This window comes from Ursus maritimus, assembly GCF_017311325.1.
Source record: "Ursus maritimus isolate PB19 chromosome X unlocalized genomic scaffold, ASM1731132v1 scaffold_X1, whole genome shotgun sequence".
Taxonomy (NCBI): Eukaryota; Metazoa; Chordata; class Mammalia; order Carnivora; family Ursidae; genus Ursus; species Ursus maritimus.
In genome coordinates this window covers 38289412-38312815 of record NW_024423319.1, presented here as the reverse complement: position 1 = coordinate 38312815, position 23404 = coordinate 38289412, and the positions used below count along the sequence as shown (strand labels likewise).

At 38.6% G+C, this 23404-nt stretch overlaps 2 protein-coding genes across 4 annotated transcripts in view; one reads left to right on the top strand and one right to left on the bottom strand.

Annotated features, from left to right (window-relative positions):
• TMEM164 (transmembrane protein 164) overlaps nt 1-22887 on the top strand; it is a 222567-nt gene extending 199680 nt beyond the window's left edge. The window contains exon 8 of the mRNA XM_040629167.1: nt 17857-22887. The gene's annotated coding sequence lies outside the window, so the exon portion shown is untranslated. The remainder of the gene's footprint in view (nt 1-17856) is intronic.
• The window catches only part of AMMECR1 (AMMECR nuclear protein 1), a 108944-nt gene that overhangs the window by 14428 nt on the left and 71112 nt on the right, over nt 1-23404 (bottom strand). For all 3 annotated transcript variants that reach the window (XM_040629124.1, XM_040629130.1, XM_040629135.1), the window contains one exon: nt 8205-8319. In XM_040629124.1, the coding sequence (XP_040485058.1) occupies nt 8205-8319 (115 nt within the window). The remainder of the gene's footprint in view (nt 1-8204; nt 8320-23404) is intronic.

Here is a 23404-nt window from a genome sequence, read left to right as displayed (position 1 = left end):
GATCACGCCTTGAGCCGAAGGCAGACGCTTAACCGCTGTGCCACCCAGGCGCCCCTGTCCTTGCTTTCAAATCTCCTTTGAGTGAGATGCTTCCAGAAACGGAAGGACTACTAGAAAAATAACTCAAAAAGGGTAACTGAGTGCAAAGCCACCACTTGGGCAAAAATCACCTTTTAATATAGTCTACTTTAAAACCTCTGCTCCGTCATCTACATCAGCAGAAGTTATTTTTTCTATTGTTATTTTGTGAAAATGACTGCAAAGGGCCTCCTTGACCAAAATGCATATATACTGCTCTTCTCTCAAATTCCTGCAAATGAGTCACCTTTAGCTTTAGAAATTATTTCAATCTTCACGGGCCAATTCTTGGCGTTTGCAGAGCCTACCAAAGGGCCAATTAGTGCCAATTTTGATTCATGTAGGAGACTCAGACATCTTGTCTATCAGGAACGCAAGCTTGCCAATTTATTTCACAAAGGCCCCAGACAACAATCTGATAACATTTACTTTAATTAATAGCAGACACACAGCTCTGCAATACCTGAACTAGCTAATAATCACCCCCGCGAACTTTTAAAGAATGAGTTAAGATTTTAAATAAAGCGTGGCTATTGACAAGGCACTTTGAGAAGCTCTGAAGCCAAACATGTTTGTGTATCATGTGCAAGGAAAGAGACTGTTCTCAGCTGAGGTTTTGCAGAGAACAAGTGACAGCTCAGTGTGCAATTAAGGAAAAGAAAAACTTAATTCTCTGTAATGATTAATTATAATGAGCATTCCTTAAAAACTGAACATCCTGAAGCTTTCCAAGGAAAAGTTCAGGCAACACAGGTGACCTTTAAATGAAAAGCCTGCTCTGCATCAAAAGTTTGAAAAACGCATTCCTACCATTTTTTAAGGGGATGAGGAAGGGAGTGAATTTACACACAAAGAAACTCAAGTTAGGAGATACTCTTAAAACCTAGACACGGGAATCAGTTTGCTTTTCAAAGGCTGGGGGGAGAGAAACACCTCTTGGCCAATGTATTCAAGGTGAAATAATGTTGTTTGTCTGATAAGAAACAGAAGAATCTTATACAGGTTAAACTGTACATGGAGTATCTAGCTCAATGTAGTTTTACTCCACCTACAAAAGATTTGTTCCTAAAAGATTACATATGTGTTGCTTTTATGTAAATGGATTAATTTCGAAGTCACCGGGAAGGCGGTAAAGAAACCCTAGAGTGAGTCCTTCTGCAAAGCAAACTATCTTTGTCAAGTGAACAGTCACTCCCTAATTGCTTAATTTAGATTTACACATGTAACGCTGACTTAAACCAGGGGATGATGCAGTAATAAAACAAGGCATTTGCTGTTTAGGATATTTTGTCCTGCTGANNTTCTTTGGTGGAAAGGGAATCTGGGATGTCCAATTTCAAAAACTGGACTCTCTTTCACCTTAGTTGCCACCTTGCCATTTTAAAAGTTAGGGACCTCTTATGACTTCTCAGTGGCTAGTGGTGATTCATTCTCTGGAAGTAAAATGAAACAGAAGCCATTTTAAAAAGGGGCAGTCACAGCATCACACTGTGTCAGCCTCCAGAGAGACCACGGGTATTATTTAGTCCAACTTCTCCAGCATCCTGGGGAGGAAAAGGGATTCAGGAAAGAGCAGACTATAATACGACTACTAGGGAAAGGGCTGGAAGGGTCTGTGGATTTGGGGGAAGAAGCAGGGAAATGCCCCCCCCCCCNNNNACAACACGCTAGGAGAAAAGCAGGAATTAATTGGAGGAGGCCAGAGGACGGACTGTGCAAGCCCATTTCACCAACGGTACCAATGGCTAATGGAAATATCCATCCATTAAATCACCTTCTAGAAGTTACTTTGCTTTGTTCGGCTTGCTTTCTCACTAGGCTTCTAATACACTGAAGTGGTGATTCACAGCAAATTCTTACTAGATGGTCAGGAAGCTTGAAGTACTCCTTTCCCCAATGTTCCACAGCACTTGAAAAAATGTTTCTAAGTAAAGCATCAGGACAAAGACTAAATTATTCTAACGATAGTGACATCTTAGACAAAAATCTCAAGGTCCTTGAGAAAATACTGTGAAAAGCATTTTCCTAGATAAACAAAGCCTCCCCCACCCTGTATATGTATTTTTTCAAAGGTCGGAATTCTTTTTTTAAGATTTTATTTACTGGAGAGAGAGAGTGAAAGCAAAAGAGAGCACGAGAGAGCATGAGCGGTGGGGAGTGGGAGAGGGAGAGGGAGAAGCAGACTCCCAGGGGAGCCTGATGCAGGGCTCGATCCCAGGACCCTGGGATCATGACCTGAGCCAAAAACAGCCGCTTAAGCCACAAAGCCACCCAGGCACCCCAAAGGTGGGAATCTTAAGTTAGAAGAGAAGCAAACCATGGTGTATATCATAGGGAAAAATCATGAAGGGGGGGTGGGCAGAACATATAGGATGAGAAGTCATTTCACTGGGTGAGTCATGTTAAACATATGTGTCTGAATGGTAACTCTGTTTTCAGTGGTACATTGAGAGGAGCTAGAAAAATGTAAACCTTGAAGGGGCGAGAAGGAGATCATGACCTTCTAAAATACATGAGAGATAATGACGGTAGCCAATTTACTCATCTCATCTGTTTACACTCGTGAAGGTTGTTACAAAAGCACACTATTATTAACTGCAACCGAACACGTCAGAAATGGAGCCATGCTCACTCAAGAGGTGTGTGCTTTTTAAAGTGAAGTGCAGCACCCTGAGTCCTGGGAGTCTAACACGCTCACAGACAATGACAGACACTTGGGTTCTTCAGGGACAGAGTGAGACTAGGGCCTTGGGATCTAGCTCTATAGTCCAGGGACAGGTTTTTGACATCATACAAAAACCATGCTGGCCAGCCCCATCCAGCATGGGTTGATTTCATGTAAGTGTTGGGTGCTAAAAAGGAACAGTCCGTCTTAGGGCCATGATGCGTTCCCCAAGTGACAGCTGTATACGCAGTTGAGATAGCAGTGATCCAGGGAGCTAGATAGAACTAAAAGTGCCTTATGGTTTGTGAAAATGTTACTGATCTACTGAAACATGATCTAATGGTCTACTTTAGAATACAGAAAATATCTCTTCCTCATGCCCGACGACAGTTTAGAAAAGACTTTGTCTTCCCGTCAGCAAACTGCCCCATAAGCATCCCCATGTAAGGTCACTGGTTGTATACTGGCTATATACAAGTTCTTGGACAAGCAAAAAGCTTACTCATTTATATCATCTTGCAAATGAGCAGCTGTGAGGTAACACACGTGGAGTCACCCCTCCAGTCAAACTCTGGCTGTTGCAATGTCTTTGGTTTTATATCCTTTCAGATCTTGAAAAACAAACATGGCTCCCAAATCGTGTGACTACACTAGTTCTAGCCTATAGATATTTTAGAGGACTCCACCAGACTGCATGAACTGTTCTTTCTTTCTGAAGCACCGTGTCTGTCCATCATCCTGTCATATGGAATTAAGAGAATGCTGTCAACTGAAGAACACACAACCACGGTCATAAGTTTTTGTGTTCAAACACAAGGCAGATCACTTCAGATGTCACTCCAGGGGAGCAATTTTCCTCATTTAACAGCCATTTTAGCCTTGCAGGTAGATATCTCAATTTATCAGTCAACGAATTTTTTCTCCCCCAAATCATTCAACTCTTCATCTTTCTCATACCTACCAGGGCAAGAAGTAGATCATGATGGGGGCAACAAGGAGCAATTCTTAGAAGGGTGGAGGTGGTGTTCCAATTTGTCTGCATGGTCTTTGTGGATGGTTTTGCTGTTTTTAATCACTACCCAGACTCCTTGACAGGCTACCCATAGACACTCATCTTACATGTTATGATTCTTAAGTTGTGGAAATATAACATGGAGGCAATACTGATCATTCTGTCAATTCAACCTTGAATTGAAACCAATTATATCCACTTGTGAAACCATTTATCAGACATTCCTCGCGTTATCAAAGGGAAGCAGTCTAGCCTCTAAAACAAAGTCTGATTGCTGTAAATCTTACCTTCCTATTAACTTCCACTATACAAATAGAGACATGTTACCAAAAGAGAAGTTCCAGACAGGCTCAGTTAGAAACCTTGGGGAAAAGAGAAAGACAGTAGCCAGCCCTGGGGCGGTTCACTTGTTTCCTGATCATTTGAAAATTAGGTGGCTGTGACCACTGGTCACGTCCCTCATCTTCATGACCACAGGGATGTCTCTCTTGTTACCAAAGTGACTCACCTCTATGCTTTGGGACCTCTAGACTTTGCCCTCTTCTGCTTTGATCTGGGCATTTTCATCCCTTTAATTAGGAATTCTATTGCAGTAACATGCTTCACCAGTGGGGGTCAACTCTCAAACTGTACTACTACCAGAAAAGCCCTAGGTGAGAGGCTTCTGTTTATATCAAACATACTCGTTACTGATCTCTACCTTAAAAATTCTCTATTAAAATTCTGTCATCATCTCCTGTTTCCCCCTGTGGCATCAACATATACAGCGCTATGCATTTCAGGTTAAATTTAGATACTTATGGTAAATAGGATATTTCCTTCTTGGAAGAAAAGTTGTACCTATTTGACAGTCTGAAATTTCTCAAAGTGAATTGTATCCTTTCATAAGATAGACTGGACCCCCTCGTAAAGGATATTTGCAATTTGAAACATTAACTTATAATATTAAAATAAACCATAAACAAAGACTTTCCCACAATCCTTTTTAATAATGACTGCATATTCAATATGATCTCCGTTACATGAACAAATAGGTATATTTATTGATACAAAGACAGAAAAATAATTTAAAGGAATATTCCAAAATGTTAACAGCAATTATCTCAGAATGATGTAATTACAAATGGCTTGCCTTTCTTTATATTTTTTTGAACTTTCAAAGTTTTCTTCTTCAATAAATGAGAATTACTATACTATTATGGACAGTAGGTTTCAATATATATGCAGATGCATAGACGCCTTTTTATTGTGGTAAAATACACATCATGTAAAATTTACCATTTTAACCCTTTGAAAGTGTACAATTCAGTGGCATCAAGTACATTCACAGTGTCATAAAACATCCAGTTCCATAATTGTTTCATCACCCCGAATGGAAACCCTGGACCCGTTAAAAGCCGTCACTTCTCAGTCAGCCCCTCCCCCAACCCCCAGCCACCACTACACACTATCTCTGTGGATGCACTCATTCTGCATGTTTCGTATAAACAGAATCATACAGTGTGTGGCCTTTTGTGCTTGGCTTCTTTCACTTAGCATAATGTTTTCAAGGTTCATCCATGTCACTACTTCATTTCTTTCTAGTGCTGATTAGTATTCCATTGTACGGATATTCCAAATTCGGTTTATCCATTTATCTGTTAATGGGTATTGGGTTGTTTCTACCTTTGGGCTATTATGAATAGTGCTGCTATAAACATTAGCGTACAGGTTTTTGTTTCAACATCTGTTTTCATTTCTTTGGGGTATATCCCTGTGAGTGGAAAGGCCTTGACATATACTTTAAAAAAATGTTTTTAATTCTACTTTGGCATTCTGTGTTTCAAGTACCCAGTGCTTTTTCAGAATTATTTAAGGATGACCCTTATGACATCATCCCCACGATAATACCATTCTGTTTGTAATCACTGACTATGATATATTTTTTTAAAGATTTTATTTATTTATGTGACAGAGAGACAGCCAGCGAGAGAGGGAACACAAGCACGGGGAGTGGGAGAGGAAGAAGCAGGCTCCCAGTGGAGGAGCCTGATGTGGGGCTCGATTCCGGAACGCCAGGATCACGCCCTGAGCCGAAGGCAGACGCTTTAACGACTGCGCTACCCAGGAGCCCCTATGATATATTTTTTTTAAGCCCAAATCACATTCTTGTACTTAAAAAAATGCGATTTTCACTCTTACTCTTTCAGAACAAATTTCTCTTATGCTAAATACTTCCAACTATGACGAACTAACTGAAAAGGACAGTCTTTCCCTCTTAGCATAGCCATTCTAGCAGGACCTAAAATTCACTTTCAAATATTTGTATGTTAAAAGCACAAAAACACGTTTATTTTTGTTGTTGTTACTTTAACCAGAAAGCATCACTAAATAGATATCAATATCTAAGCCTCGAGGAATGTATTAAATATCCAATATATAAGGCATGAGGGTTCATTTTAGCTGTAGACAGTGCTTGAAGTGGGCTAAAGAAGATGATGGTGGTGTACTCTGTGCTTGCCCATATTCATTGAGCTACTATTGGATCCTCCCGTTTTTCCTTCCTTCCAAATACATGCATGCATATTTATGAAATATACATTCATGTACATGCCACACATGCTCACACCTGCACATGTGGAAACCCACCCCCGCCACAACTGTACTTCCAACTCAGTGGTGGCAGGCAAGAGTAGGCGTGTTTTTGTAGCTCGTTCATCCCTAGATTTCAGGCACTACCCCTGTTATCGCTCCCCCACCACACACACGCAGGGCACTCTGCAATTCAGAAAGCAGAAATAAAATTCTAGATACAGAAAAGGAAGCAGTAGCCTTAAAACATTAAAAAACCACCCAAATTTTGTTATTTGTTAATAAGTAAGGGATATAATTTGGGATCATTTAAAAATAAAGGACTGAGGAATGTTTCTATGCTATGGGTAGACTTCTCTTTAAGAAAAATCATCGAACTTTACATCAGAAACCAGGGATGTACTGTATGGTGACTAACATAATATAATAAAAAAAACATTAAAAAAAAGAAAAATTCAAATAGGAACAATGAACTTATAGAAAACAATCAGGAAATTTTTATTCTGTGAAAGGTTGTAGACAATCCAACTTTCATAGGTTCAATGCTATCGATTAATTTTATCTTTCCCATTACAAAACATCCCCGAATGCTTTCATATTCTGATAATACTCCAAAAAACCTGATGTACTACAAAACTCAGAAGGAACTCTTTTATCGTACTCTCTGCAGAATGGTTTTTTTTTTTTAAACCTCTGGCCTAACAACAATAATTTACATCATAGGGACTTCTTCCAATGAAGGTTAAGAAATTTAGAAATGTCTTATTCTGTATGTGGAAAACTGAATGGCAGTGGAATAAGTTGTCCAAAGTCTCACAAGGAATCAGAGCAAATCCCAAACTACAATTCAAGTCCAATTAATTATCAAGACACTGATCTATCTGTCCACAAGGCAAAATATCTCAGTTACTATGAGAGGCGGTCATTCTAAAAAGTCAGTAGAATTAAAACATGCTATACCATAAAGATCTAGTCATGTCATTTATGAGTGTTTATGTGAGAGAATGCTAAGTGCATCGCTGGATTCCCATTGTTTCATTCTTGTAGTACTTATTTCTTTATGCTTGGTGTATACTTCTTTTCTCTGCCATTAGACTGAAAGATGCTTTATGGTGGGGACCAAATCTTAGGACTATTGTACATGGAGCACAGTGCCTTGAATACAGGAGGTATTCAATAATGTGTGCATGATTGTGTGTGAAATTTCATAGACATCCATTCAACCATCTCCTCGCAACGAGCAAAACAAATCATGGGGAGAACCTCTGACTTTCCTTAAAAACCCAACCCCACACACTAAAGAATAAAAAATGATCAATCTAGGCTACTTCAATCATGGCAATGCTCAGAGATCACCGAGATATAACCTTAATATTATTTGTTAGCGTGTTTGAGTGCATAAAGTAAGGTAGCCAAGAATGAATTAACATGATTTAACTGTGGTTAACTGGCACCCTGTTCTGTTTCCACATGCTGATTTCCCCAACTGGTGTATTATCCTCACTCTTTGGCTCCTTGCTTCTGAGAAGTTTCCTCTGACCACCTAACTGCTAGGTGGCGGTTACACCAAAGTACATCAGAATGGAAATTAGAGGAAAAATAAATTCCAATCAGCCCTTCTTGCTACTTATTAACAGCTTTTATGAGGTGCTGTGGTAAAGTAATCGGACAAAAATAAACAGCAAATTCAGTTTGGGGATTAAAACGACACATGGCGCTTTGCCTTAAAAAAAAAAAAAACAACTCCTTCATTGATATCTCATTGATTTATTTATCCACCTTACTCTCCACCTCCACTACAATAGAGAACGGGCCTACTTTTTAACATTTACTCAGGAGTTACCTTCATTTTTCTTTCAAAAATTTCTATAGTCTTACCTCCCAGTCCAAATAATCACAGACATCTTCAAAGTTAGTGAGCAGAGACACTGAGCAGAACAGCCGTGGCAACTCGTCCCTTGTCATTGGGGGAAAACGGCTATCTTTAAGGGCACTGTTGAAAACAAAGCAAATATTAAAGCAACCACTAGATATGAAAAAGTCCTAATTTCAAATGCAGACAAGTCATTTGAAAAAAGTAAGAGATTAAAAAAAAAATCAGTAAGGTGCCAAAGGTGCCAATAATCTTCAAATGTATTCAAAGGCCCCAAAGATTTTCAAAGTCATTTTTTTTCATTCAATGGACTGTTTATTAGCCAGTCCTGTGACCAACTGTAAAGAGTAAATGATCAATTACATTTCCTGTACAGTCATTTCCTGGTCCTCTTCCCTGTTACTTAGAGAATCTGAGAATATTTTTTACTTTACTTTTGAGAAGAATAAAAGCCAGACTACTGGAAGTTTGTGGGAAGACTTCTAGATCTAGGGCTAATGAGAAAAAAATGTATATAGTTAAAAAAAAAGTTCATATTAGGTTGGCCATTTACCACAGAACAGCACTCAGAGTTCAAAAAAGATCAAAATTTCATTTTCTTCAAGCAAAGGAAATCAAAGAAAATTAAAATAATCATGCAAATTACAGACTAAAAATACAAGGATTTTAGGCCCCCTATAAAGGATAATTCAAGATATGACTCAAAAATTGTGAAAGTACAGGAAATTGGGCTAATCTAGGAAATAAAAGTATGATTAGGAGACCATTAATCACATCAATGGATTTCTGAGTACATCAACTCTGATTGGATCCTGTAATCAAGGGTAATATACTACAGTGCCAAATTCTAGAAAAACCCTTACTATAAAGGACAAAGATGGTGGAAGACCATAATTCTTCCTGCAATAGAAGAACAGACAGAAAACACGCAGACACACACACACGCACACACAGAGGCACTGCTTCTTGTACTTTTCAAAGAAACCACTTCCTGGTCAAGAAAAACAAACATACCTCTCATTACACTTTATACTAATGGCATTGCTGGCATTTGTGCCATCGATCTTCAAATTCAAATGTCCTATACAGCAGCCAGGCTTAGAAAATGTTTTCATAGATTAATCCTTAGAAGTTACAAACTTAGAGCCTACAAACTGCCTGGGTTATAACAAAGTTTCATGGCCTTTAGAAATCATTTAATTCCTTTTTCAGTGACTTCCTCATGGCTGGAGTTTCTTTTCTTTTCTTTTTTTTCATTTTTCCATCTCTTCCTTTGCATTCTGAAACTCACTTATTGTATTGGACAAACATAACCCCTATGTTTGTGAGTGTTTTCAATGCATTTGGGTGCTCGTTCTACCCTACTACACAAAGGAAAATGCTTACAGAAAGATATGTTCTATACAAAGTACAAATTTTTTTTCCCATTTAAGGAGCCAAGATTAACCAAGAAAATCAGGACATCTGTGATAATTTATACTTTGAGAACAGCATTACACTACTTTATAATTTAACAACATAATTTTTCCTAAAGTTTGGCCTCTTTTATTTTCCTATTGGCAAGTCAAGTTTCAAAAAGCATTTTCAAGTTCTCCTTCAAAGCCAAGATAAAAACATATATGTGTGTGTATAACCAACACCCTCTCTCTAACAAACACATATACTGAACAGAAGTTCTAAAACATAGAAGAATCTCATGCATAAAAACCAAAAGGCCGATCACACTTTCCATCTTCTTGCTAAAAAGAAAAAAGGGAGGGGGGGAAGCCTTAGATATTGAAATAATGTAAAATGTGATTTTCTTAGGATTGTAGTTTTTTCATTATGGTAAAATATATGTAACATAAAATTTACTGTTTTAACTATATTTAAGTGTACAGTTCTATGTGATTAAGTATGTTCACGTTACACAACCATCACCAGCATCCATCTCCAGAACTTTTACCATCTTGCCCAACTGAAACACAGCATCCATTCAATATTAACTCCCCACTCTTCCCTCCTTCCAGCCCCTGGCAAAAAATATAACTTACATACACTTTTCCAATTTCAAGTAATTAGAATAATATAGTTGCTAACGTTTTTGCTACATAACAGCTTATGGAGATAGAATTCACAAACCAATAAAATTCACCCACTAATATATCCAATTGAGCAGTTTTTAGTATATTCACATTATAAAACCATCGCCACTATCCAATTTGAAAACATTTTGTCACACCAAAAAGAAGCCCCATACCCATTAGCAGCAGGTCTCCATTCTTCCTTCCCCCCAGCTCTTGGCAAGCGTTAATCCACTTTCTGTCTATGGACTTGCCTATTCTGGATATTTCATACAAGTGGAGGCCTACAATATGGGGCCTTCTGTGTCTGGCTTTTTACCATAATGTTTTGGAGGTCTCATCCGTGCTGTAGCATGTATCAATACCTCATTTTTAAACTGCCTAATCATATTTCAATTGTGTGGCTTTATCACATTTTGTGATCTCTTGATCTGTTGAGAAACATTCGGGTTGTTTCCACTTTGGGGCTACTATAAATAATGCTGCTATAAACATACATGTATGAGTTTTTGGGTGGAGCTAGGTTTTCGTTTCTTTTGGGTATAGATACGTAAGTGGAATTGCTGGGTCATATGGTAATTCTGTGTTTACCTGTTTCAGGAACTGAAAAGCTGTTTCCCACAGTGGCTGTACCTTTCATTGCCACCAGCAATGTGTGAGGGTTCCAATTTCCCCATATCCTTACCAACCCTTGTTATTGTCTGCCTTTTTATGTAGTGCTAGACCTCTTTTAATGAAGAGATCTGTAAAAATCTCTCTCTAGCTTTTACAAACAGTACACATCCTGAAGTTGCCATACGGTTAATTTCTCAACACTCTAAGGCAAGTTATTTTGTTTACTTTTTTTCCTAGCAAACCAACGAAAGGTAAGTTTTAGATTAGTGCAATTCAAACTATTTCAAATCAATGAGATTCTCAAGTACCTAAAATATAACTCCCATGATATGGAGCCTTGTTGCTCAATCATTCTGGGTTTAAAAAAAAAAAAGTTAGAACAATGAGTAAGTGGGAGAATACTAGCATGGCTAATAAGAGAAACTGACAATCATGCCTCACCGTACCAGGACCCAAATGTATTAAGTTCAAAACTGAAATAGTGAAGGTACATTAGTCATGATGGAAACAGTCTGATTTTACAGAAACAGTCATTCAAACAAGACATTTAATTCTGGCATTTTTTTCTTTTGGTAACTCTAAGTAACTTTTTCATTAAATTCATGAGCATAGAAAAATTCCAAAAGGTAGGAAGCCCTCAGTATTTCTGAATGCAAATTCCTAGGGAAAAGAACTAGCAATGAAAGCCTAGCACAGATTTAAGAGATTATAAAAAAGACAAAAAATTGCAGCTGGAGACGACCTCAGAGCTGTTAGGCTGGTGTGGATAGCTGATAAATAAGAGGATGCAGCCTCCCTCAGCTCTGCTCTCTTTAGCATATAGACTATGCAGTGTGGAAGCTGAAACTTTAGAGGGGCTATGCCATCCAGAGCTGGGCAGTGACTTGCTTGAGATGACCCAGAAAGTTAGTGACACAAGTGGGGACACAACCCCAATTCTCTGACTCAAGTCCAAAATACTTTCTAGGATCCACACTTTAGTTGCCACTTTTGAATGGATTTGTATTATGTTTTTTAATTTTAAAATTAAATGCTTGCCACACTTGGCAATTCTGATCTCATTCCTGTAGTGCCTCTGCCTAAAGAAGATAAATAATAATTTAATAGCATTCATTAGTAGCCAAGGGGTAAACAAGTCTAGCTTCAACTTCCTGTCTACTGGAAATCTGCAGGAGCAAAAAGGATTTTAAAATATTAATACTGTCCATGGAAGACATTTTATACCAAAGTAGTGTCTGGCAATTTAAATTCTATGCAGCCTAAGAAACTGACAAACAAGGAGATCTTGTAATGCATTCATATGAAGTTCTCTTCACTACAATAGGAAGCCATTTTCTAATGTTTAAATATTGCTGAAGTGGGGGCGGGGTGCCTGGGTGGCTCAACTGTTTGAGTGTCCAAGTCTCGATTTCAGCTCAGGTCATGATCTCGGGGCCGTGGGTTCGAACCCTGTGTTGGGCTTTGCACTCAAAGGGGAGTCTGCTTGAGATTCTCTCCCTTCCTCTCCCTCTGCCCCTCCCCTCCAAATAATATAAATAAATAAGTAAATATTGTTAGGGGAAAAAACCCACTTATATACAAAACCAGCCAGCTGCTCCATCACCCATGTGATGGATGGGTAAAGTTTAAACAACAGTCTAATTCACATACCAAATTCAAATATATTCAATTCAAATTGGCACCTCACCAAGAATATATTTTACCTAATTGAGAAGCAGCATTAACATCTGTCAGAGTTAATATCTAATGTTAAATAGCACTTTAATGAAAATGAACATTTAAAAAAAGGAATTAAGAGTTTAGCTATCAAAGAATCAAAGTTTGTGACAGCGCCTGGAAACTATGAGGGGTAGGTAAAAAAAAAAAAAAACAGCCAAAAAGAGACAAAATCTTAGCTATTACAAGGCTCATCATAAACAACAGAGCATGCAACACAAATGATTTAAGTGAATTGAGCTAGCTAGCCATTTATTCACTCACTCCTTCATTCTTTCACTTTCTAAAACTTTGATGACTTTAATCAGTTAACCAGTGGAAAGTTACCAAACCGAGAAGGGATTCATATTACAGGCCATCATTTTTCAGGACAAGGAAACAATTAAGACCAAAATTAAAAATCCCTTTTTGGGGACACCTTGGTGGCTCAGTTGGTTAAGCGTCCAACTCTTGATTTTGGCTCAGGTCATGATCTCAGGGACCCGAGATCAAGCTCCGTGTCAGGCTCCACGCTCAGTGTAGAGTCTGCTTAAGATTCTCTCTCTCCCTCTCCCTCTGCCCCTCCCCCTGATCACACTCTCTCTCTATATCGATCAGTAGATAAAAATCTTTTTTAAAAAATCCCTGTTTGGATAGGTGAAGAAAAGCAAATCAGGCATATGTAGGTCTAAAATTAAAAAATAAAAACAGTGTTTTTCATGAGGGGTTTCAATCATCTGGAAATTCTGCCATTCCTCATCACAGATTCTGGAACAGAATGCACACGTGGCATGTCTGAATTCCAGAAACTTAGAATATTAGAATCCTAAACCCAATTCTGAAAAATTATCCATAACCTCTCCTTCACATTAAGTAGCAATGTTAGCTTCCCATTATGGAAAAAAAATAACGGATGGGAAACAGAATGCAAAAAAAAGTGACCATTTATCAAACCTAATGGTAGAGAAAAGCAACAAAGGACACGACTGCATTAGGTTAAGGAAGGAGGAAGGGGACCCTATTTTGGTGAGTAAGGGCAGTGATCCAAAAGGAAATTTTCAATTGTAAGCCATAGGTAAAGTGTTCCCTAATTGGGGGATGTTTTTCCCCTTTAGACTAATGAATACAACCTACTTAGTGCTCGATGCCTATAAATATTAAAACTTATTGATTTAATATACATTTCAAAATACAATATGCTGGGTAATTGATGGGGATTGGAGGAAAGAACTAAGGGATGGAACAAAAGGAAAGAAAGAAGGGACAGAAAAAGAGAAAGGGCATATATACAAAGACACATATACAAAGATGGAGGAAGAGGAAACAAAAAATGAGAAAAGGAAGTGGGAGGCAAAAAAAAAGGGGGGGGGAATACGGACACACATACAAAAGGACAAAAAGAGAAAGCAAGGAAGGGTGGAAGGTAGGTGGGAGGGCGAGCTAAAGTGTAGTAGGACCCCCAGGTTTTCAGATGTGTTATTTGGCTCCTATCCTATAGGATTCACTTAGGCCTTAGAGTGTTATCCTCTGCTGCCCTCTGATTAGCTTAAACTTCTTGAATTGCTCTAATCTCACATTCTTAAAAGCCTTTGCTCTCTGTGAGAGCTACAGCTGCCCACCAGGAAGAAAAAATACCCTCTGGGCTGCATGCTGTGATGACCGCAGCAATATTGTCAAGAATCTGCGTCTTCACCCCAAGTTCTCACCTCGCCTTTAAATTGGGAGAATGGGTTGTGGTCTCATTTAGTGGAGCACAATTAAAACTGGAAAATACAAGATACATAAAGAAACAGATGGCTACATGTTTAGTGTAGATGGCAGGTGTTCCTCATTTCCCTTCATATAATGTCCACAATTACGCTCTGTCTGCAGAGTTTCTGGATTTACTCTATCTTGTTTTTAGAAATGAACTACTAGGAACAGTTTTTGTTTTAATTATTTTTCAGATGAAAATCTATTGAGCACAATGAACACAATTTAATTTTCTCTTTATGACCCAGGTTCATCTTTCTTTTAATTGAGGTACAGTTGACATACAATATTATGTTAGTTTCAGGTGTATGACATAGTGATTTGACATTTGTATATACTGCAAAATGATCACCATAGTCAATGTAGTTACCATCTGTCACCATACAAAGTTACTACAATATTATTTACTATATTCCCCATGCTGTACATTACATCCAATGACTCATTTTATAACTGGAAGTTTGTACTTCTTGATCCCCTTCACCCATTTCACCCCTGCTCAATTCCCCAATCCCCTCTGGCAACCACTAATCTGTTCTCTGTATCTATGATTCTGGGTTTTGTTTTGTTCATTTTCATTTTGTTTCTTAGATTCCACATAAATGAAATCATATGGTATTTGTATTTCTCTATCATAACATAATACCCTTAAGGTTCATTCATGTTGCACAAATGGCAAGATTTCATTCTTTTTAAGATTTTGTTCTTTTTTATGGCTGAGTTGTAGTCCTGTGTGTGTGTGTGTATGTGTGTGTATGACACATCTTCTTAATTTATTCATCCGCTGATACTTAGGTTGTTTCCCTATCTTGGCTATTATAAATAATGCTGCAATGAACATAGGGTTGCATATATCTTTTTGAATTAGTGTTTCCATTTCTACCCAAAATTGCTGGATCACATGGTAATTCTATTTTTAATTTTTTGAGGAACCTCCATACTGTTTTCCACAGTGGCTGTACCAATGTACATTCCCACCAACAGTGCATGAAGCTTCCTTTTTCTCCACATCCTCGCCAACCCGTGTTATTTCTTGTTGTTTTTTTTTTTATAACAGCCATTCTGATAGGTGTAAGGTGATATCTCATTACAGTTGTGATTTGCATCCCCCTGATGATTAGTGATGGAGAGCATCTTTTCATGTGTCTTCTGGTCACATGTATGCCTTCTTTAGAAAAATGTCTATTCATATCCTCTGCTCATTACTTAAAAGGACTTTTGTTGCTGTTATTGAGTTGTACTGAGTTCTTTATATATTTTGGGTATTAAACCCTTATCAGATATATGATTTGCAATTTTTTTTCCCATTCAGTAGGTTGCCTGTTGTTTTGTTGATGGTTTCCTTTGCTGTGCAGGAGCTTTTGATGTAGTCCCATTTGTTTATTTTTGCTTTTGTTTCCCTTGCCTTTGGAGACAGATTCCCCCATCCCCAAAATCACTAAGACTGATGTTAAGGAGCTTACCACCTATGTTTTCTTCTACCAGTTTTATGGTTTCAGGTCTTATATTCATGTCTTTAATCCATTTTGAGTTAATTTTTGTGTATGGTATAAGATACTGGCCCAGCTTCATTCTTTTGCATGTAGCTGTCCAGTTTTCCCAGCACCATTTATTGAAGATGCTGTCCTTTCCCCATTGTATATTCTGTCTCCTTTGTCATAGTTTACCATACATGCACAAGTTTACTTCTGGGCTCTCTATTCTGTTCCACTGATCTATGTGTCTTTTTATTCCAATACCATACTGTTTTAATTACTACAGCTCTGTGGTACAGTTTGAAATATGGGAGTGTGATACCTCTGGCTTTTTCTTTCTCAGAACTGTTTTGGCTACTCAGGGTTTTGGGTTTTTTTGTAGTTTCATATAAACTTTAGAATTATTCTAGTTCTGTGGAAATGCCATTGGAAATTTGATCAGAATTGCACTGAATCTATAGATTGCTTTGGGTTGTGTGGGCATTTTAACAACATTAAATCTTCCAATCCATGAGCATGGAATGTCTTTCCCCTTCTTTGTGTCTTTTTCAATTTATTTCATTAACATTTTACAGTTTTCAGTGTGCACAGGTCTGTCACCTCCTTGGTTACATTTATTCCTAGGTATTTTATTCTTTGTGACATGACCATAAATGGAATTGTTTTCTTGATTTCTCTTTCTGATAGTTCATTATGAGTATACAGAAATGCAACAGATTGGTGTATATTAATTTTGTATTCTGCCACCTGGCTGAGTTCATTTATTAGTTCGAACAGTTTTTGTTGTGCAATCTTTTGGGTTTTCTATATATAGCATCATGTGATCTACAAATAGTGACAGCTTTACTTACTCCTTTCCAGTTTGTGTGCTTTTTATTTCTTTCTCTTGCCTAATTGCTGTGGCTAGGACTTCTAATACTATTTTGATAAAAATGGGTAGAGTAGGCATCCTTGCCTTGTTCCTGGTCTTAGAAGAAAAACTTTTAGCTTTTCACCATTGAGAATCAGATTAGCTGAGGGTTTGTCATATATGGACTTTATTATGTTGAAGGTATGCTTCCTCTATACCCATTTGGTTGAGAGGTTTTATCATAAATGGATGTTGAACTTTGTCAAATGTTTTTTCTGCATCTTTTGAGATGATCATGATTTTAGTCTTTCACTCTGTTAATGTGGTGTAGTACACTGATTGATTTGTAGATGTTGAATTGGAATAAACTCCACTTGATTATGGTATAGGATTCTTTCAATGTACTGCTGAATTCAGTTTGCTAATACTTTGTTGAGGATTTTTACACCTATGTTCATCAGGGATATTAGCCTGTAATTCTTTTTTGGTGTCCTTGTCTGGTTTTGTTATCAGGGTAATCCTGCCCTCCTAAGATGAACTTGGAAGCTTTCCCTCTTCTTCAATTTTTGGAAGAGTTTGAGAAGGATAGGTATTAAATATTCTTTGAATGTTCGTTAGAATTCACCAGTGAAGCTGCCTAGTCCTACACATTATTTGTTGGGAGGTTTTTGATTACTGATTTGATCTTACTAATAACCTAGGAATCAGTCTATTCAGATTTCCTATTTTTTTTCATGATTCTGTCCTGGAAGATTGTAAGTTTCTAGGAATTTATCCATTTCTTCTAGGTCGCCCAACTTATTAGTGTATACTTGTTCATAGCAGTCTCTTATGATCCTTTGTGGTTCTGTTGTATCAGTTGTAACTTCTCTTTTACTTCTGATTTTATTTATTTGAGCCCCCCCTTTTTTTTTCTTGGTGAGTCCAGCTAAGTTTGTCAATTTTGTTTGTTTGGTTTTTTTTTTTTTTTCCGAAGAAGCACGTCTTAGTTTCACTGACCTTTTCTAGAGTCCCTTTATTATTTCTTTCCTTCTACTAACTTTGGGCTTCATTTGTTTTTCTAGTTCCTCCAGGTGTAAAGTTAAATTATTTACTTGAGATTTCTCTTACTTTTTGAGGTAGGCCTGTATGGCCATAAACTTCCCTCTTAGAACTGCTTTTGCTGCATCTTATAGATTTTTTTATGTTGCAATTTCTATTTTCATAGAATGATCAAGACCTTGTATCCTGGAGTCAGATATACCTGCATGTGGATCCTGGCTCCATTGCTTACTAGCTGTGTGACATCTGGGCAAGTCTTTTAACCTATATGAGCCTCAATTTCCTCTTCTATAAGATGGGGATGATAATAGTACAGAGCTACTGTAACAAGTAAATAAAATAATAATACCTGTATAAGTGCCTTGCATACACTAGGTGCTCAGTAAGTAGTGGCTGTCAAAGAACTTTCATTGTAAGTTTATGCCCACAGGATTGCCCCCATATCATGGCTTGGGGAAAAGGAAGGGGGCCCCAAGAATAAGAATGACCCTTCAACCTTGATACGGGGGGATCTAAACAAGTTATCTTCTCTAGGAATTAAATGCGGCCATCTCAAGGGATAATGATTACTTTTCCAGGTATGGTCTTTTTGAGAAGCCTTAATTTCATTTTCAAAATATATTAAGTTCCTGCTATATGCTTTTTATCATGTGAAGAGCCATGGGGATATAAGAATAGATTACAAAATAATATATGGGTATATGTAAAAGACTTATTAAAATTACATACAATAGGAATGCTGAAAGGACTGGTCAGACAAGGTTCATTTCTTTTCTGGAAGGATCTGTTTTACCCTCTCTGCTACTAGTTTACTGGTTACCAAGTGACCCAGAATTACATGTAATTTATAGAAATGAAATGTATACACATTTTTTTTTAGTTAACCAATCTACCACATCAAGTAAGGTGCTTCTTCATCAAGAATTTCTATTATCCTGGGGTGCCTAGGTGGCTCAGTCGTTAAGCATCTGCCTTTGGCTCAGGTCATGATCCCAGCGTTCTGGGATCGAGCCCCACATTAGTCTCCCTGCTCAGCGGGAAGCCTGCTTCTCTCTCTCCCACTCCCCCTGCTTGTGTTCCCTCTCTTGCTGCCTCTCTCTGTGTCAAATAAATAAAATCTTAAAAAAAAGAATTTCTACTATCCTACAGGCATGCATTCATATATGTTGCTTTGTGACTCAGCGTTCTAGAACTAGATTTTTAAAATCTCCAGGGAGGGGCACCTGGGAGGCTCAGTTGGTTAAGCATCTGCCTCCAGCTCAGGTCATGGTCCCGGAGTCCTGGACTGGAGCCTTGTGTCGGGCTCCCTGCTCAGAAGGAAGTCTTCTTCTCCCTCTTCCTCTGCCCCTCCCCCTGCTCCTTCACTCTCTCTCTCACTCACTCTCTCTCACAAATAAATAAATCTTTAAAAAATGTCTAAAAATATCCAGGGCAAGGATTGGTCTTTTACTTCCATAAAAGAAATGTTGACCAAGAAATACAGTTCCCTGAATTGTGATCAATTTATCTTGAATGGATCTAAATATATTGTTATTTATCATACTGGTTATACTACACCAAAATTCTTAGGAACAAAACAAAACAAAACACTTTCTAAGCAGCAGACATAGAAGGAGAAATGAGAAGCTCCATGCTTTCCTCATCTAAACCACTGGTATAGAGGTTTTGATCTTGTCAGTAAAAAAAGTCTGATCATGCACCCCCAATATGTATATTTATTTATAAAGTATATACATTGTACTACTATCACTAGCTAACATAGCCCAAGTACAATATATATTTGAGTAAGCTTTGTTGTTAAAGACAGCGTGTATAAATACATATTTTCAGTAATGTTCTTGATCATTTCTTTATTTGGAGGCTGACATCTTGTCAGGTCTCATTAGATCATTTTCATTTTTACTTTATGACTTGTCCAACCAAATTATAAGGTAGCTTGTAGAAGTGTCAGCTAGCTCCACCATTTTCTTGTCTTTGCCTTGTGCCTGTATTATTACTATTGTCACCAATCCATTGCTCCTGTGCGGGAAATCTTAAGCCACTTGTCCATCCTGCACGGGTTAGTTTATGTAGCTTCAGCTAACCTACGAACAATGGTCAGATGGCTTCAGAAGACTCCTGCAAAGAAACTACTGGTTGAAGATAATACTGAGAACCACAAATCCACTTAACCAGATGCACGTAAACTGAAGTCCACTGCAATATATACTGAAAGCGAACGAAAGGACTACGCCACGATCAATTTCCATCAAATCACGGATCTCATACATTCCTCAAGATCCCGCATTTAGAATGTGACAGTGAGCTTCAGATATAGACCAAATGAGGACACCGGGGTCAGTCCACCCATTAAAGATTTGTGGTGTTTAAGTACTTTCTTACATTTTAGATAAGAAAAATCATAAATCGAATTTCTAATTTTTTCTTCTTACTCTGCAATGGATCATCTAGGTGCACCCCTCTTTGGAGACTGCAAAGCTATAGCTCCTGATCAAACTCTAGGAGACGGGTTCTAATCTACCTAGATACATGACACTGTGAGCAAAAATGGCTTTAAATGTAAAAGAGCCAATATCTCTGGAGTAGCTATGTGAGCCAAGTACTATACATGTATTACTCTGTTGGAGTCCTCAAAACCACCCCATTGTGTAGATAAGGAAACTGAGGTTCCCTGAGTTCAGTGAGATTAAGCACCTTACCAAAGATCATAAAACTAAGTAACAGGGTTGACATCTGAACTCATCAGGGCTGCCTGCTTCTAGAGCCCCTTCTCCTTTCATGGTACCACTTCTAGAATGTTAGCAAATCAACATAAATGTATGCATACACATTTAATCAGTTTTAAGGAAAAATGTCCCCAGTTAATGCTGCTTCCCCTGGGTTTCACTGAATGCTTTAGGTTCTAGGTGTGAGCAGGTTCTGAAACTTAGATAAATGGTACCTTTCCTAGTCAAAGTATTAGCTTGTTTTTGTTCTCTTGTGTTCTCCATTTTGATCTTGGTGATTCAGAGCTGCTGCCATTGAAAAAGATGTTTTACCTAAATTTAATAAGCCCTATTAAGTGGGACACGAAGGCTTCCCTTATTCTGAAGCCTTTCCACAACGGGAAATTTCATCTGCTGGAAGTCATAATAACGTTACCAAAGAACTAGTTTTGGACATCTGTAGACTGGCTGGCCTGTTTCTGATTTTTAACTTTGCTTTTCCAACCTGAATGAATAAGCTTTCTCCTGCTCCCCACGCGAGAGTCATGCAATTTTTGTCCTCTCCTCTTTCCGTGGTAAGCAAATCTATAAATTAAACCCCAAATTGCAGAACACATGCTGTCACTCTAACTAACGTGCCACATTAGGGTGGTTTGGTCTTACCCTCTGGCTTACTGTCCTTTCTAAAACGACTGCCAGCCCTAGGTGGTACAGGTATACTGAGAGCTAGCATGCTGGTTCTCACTGTGGGGCATCTGATTTTCTCAAAAGTCACTGATGGGGGACTAACAGTAACAAAGAAGAGTTCAGTCAGTCTTCAAGATGAGGTACAAACTACACTTACCAACTCAGTTATGCTGAGGAAGAGAGCGAGAAGGAATCCAGCCCTCCCCATGGGCTCTGAAATATCTTTCATCTTTCTTTGTTTTTTCATCTTTATTTTCCTTCTCTTCTTTCCCCCCTCCCCCACCTTCTGGATGTTTTCCTCTTTTCTTTCCTCTTTCTACTTTAGTAAGGTAAGGAAGAAAGAATAGTAAAATGTCATAAGGAGGAGATGAAAGAAATGAATGGGGGTGGGGGAGAGAAAACCCTAAGACAAAGGCCAACAGCTGCTGCCTCCACTGGACACCGTAACAGGCCAGGGTGCAAGGCAACTGTGGGCTCTTATGCTCTGCCGTTGGGTCAAGATGACCCATTCCCTTGGGTACTGGTTTTAATGTCATAGCTCAGCTTTTGCAGAGTAGATGGGTGACAGTGACAGAGAAAGGTGCAAGATCCCCTGTTTGTTTCTAGAGTTTTAAAGGTAACCCTGAAAAGCAGAAGGGGGGTTGGGAAGAAAAGTCGAATGCCACCGCCCCCTCACCGCTTAAACAGACAATGATTACAGAATCAGTTCCTTGGTTTGTATACTTTCCAATGGCATATTTCTCTATAATGAAGCAGAACTATATGTCTGTTTCTAAGGCTTCTGTAACTTGCCTTACATGGATTGAAATGGAACTATTTTCATTTTTATCACTGTGTGATATCTTTGGGGGCAAAGTATCAATTGTTCCTATCATCTTTGTTTTACATGATTCTTCGTTTCCAAAGGGTCTTCACATCTTTTAGCCTAGCTGACCCTCAAAACAGCCCCAAGAAGTAGACAAAGCAAATGCTATATTACATCAGAAACCATAATAGGTGTCCTTCAAGAACAAGGCCCCCTATAGTCATCGAGTCATCCAATGTCAGCGCTACGAGCACTCAGAGATCATCCACTTTGACTCTTCATTTGACATTTGGGGGAATTAGAGCAGAAAGTGACTATACACTGCATCTCCTGACTTCCCTCATCCCCCATCCACTGACCTTTCACATATCTGTTGACCTACTGTCTTAATCCAATAACACTCCAGAACAGATGTTCAAGGAGCAAAGAAGAAAATGATGCCAAAGGGTACCAGGGAAGAGCTAGAACAGTAAAGCAGTGAGCTTCCCAGCATAACTCAACACTGCTAGGCTGAAACCAAGCAGAATGTCAAAACTGAGCAGATCGGGGGGGGGGGGGACAGCAAAGCACCACCACAGTGAGGGTGGAGAACTCATTCTTCACTAGTCCCCTCCTCCGTGTTTCTAATTCGCTCTCTCCTCTTCATCTCACTTTCTTCCTACACACTAGGTGGTGTCGCTTTTTTCCTCATTATTCCTTTTCTTTGCTCTTTTTATCCCCCTTGCAGTCCATCCATTCTGTCCTCTCAATTCTCCCTAGTTGCTGAGCTGCAGAGAAGGAACGTTCAACAGAAAAGTTATGTGTTTTTTTAAAACAGGGTATTTAATGCCCTTTTATCAAGCTCTTACCACTAGACAATCTCTTTCTGTTGTAAATGCCATTGTAGGCTCCGGTTGTGTGTGTATAAATATGTCAAATTAAATTTTTTAAAGGTTTATTTATTTTAGAGGAAGAGAGAGAGAGCGCGCGCTCATGCGAGCGGGGGGAGGGGCAGAAGAAGAGAGAGAACCCTCAAGCAGACTCCCTGCTGAGTGCCGAGCCTGACACAGAGCTTGATCCCAGCACCTTGAGATCATGACCTGAACCAAAACCAAAAGTCAGCCACTCAACTAAGCCACCCAGGTACACCCCTAAAAATGTCAAATTACAAGCTGGTCAGGGCAAGACGACCTCAACGCCCATTTTCAAGTAAATATCACAATGCCATGCAGAGACTGAGGATGAGACAAATCCATGGTTCTCGATGCACTGCTAACCTCTCAGACTTTAAGCCAACCTACTTTCCAGTCCCTTAACTTGGAACAGACTTTACTTTATTCCTTTCAACAAATATGTTTAAAAGTGAGCCTGATCAAACGGAAAAGGGTATTTTAGCTCTCCATCTCTTGATTGGTCGTATCTTGACAAGCCCAGTTTTCAAAGGCAATGAAAAATTCTACTTGTATAGTTTGCCATTCTATTATCATTAAACATTACTTAATTCTCCCATTGAAAGGGTCCTACGCTGATTTTGTTTC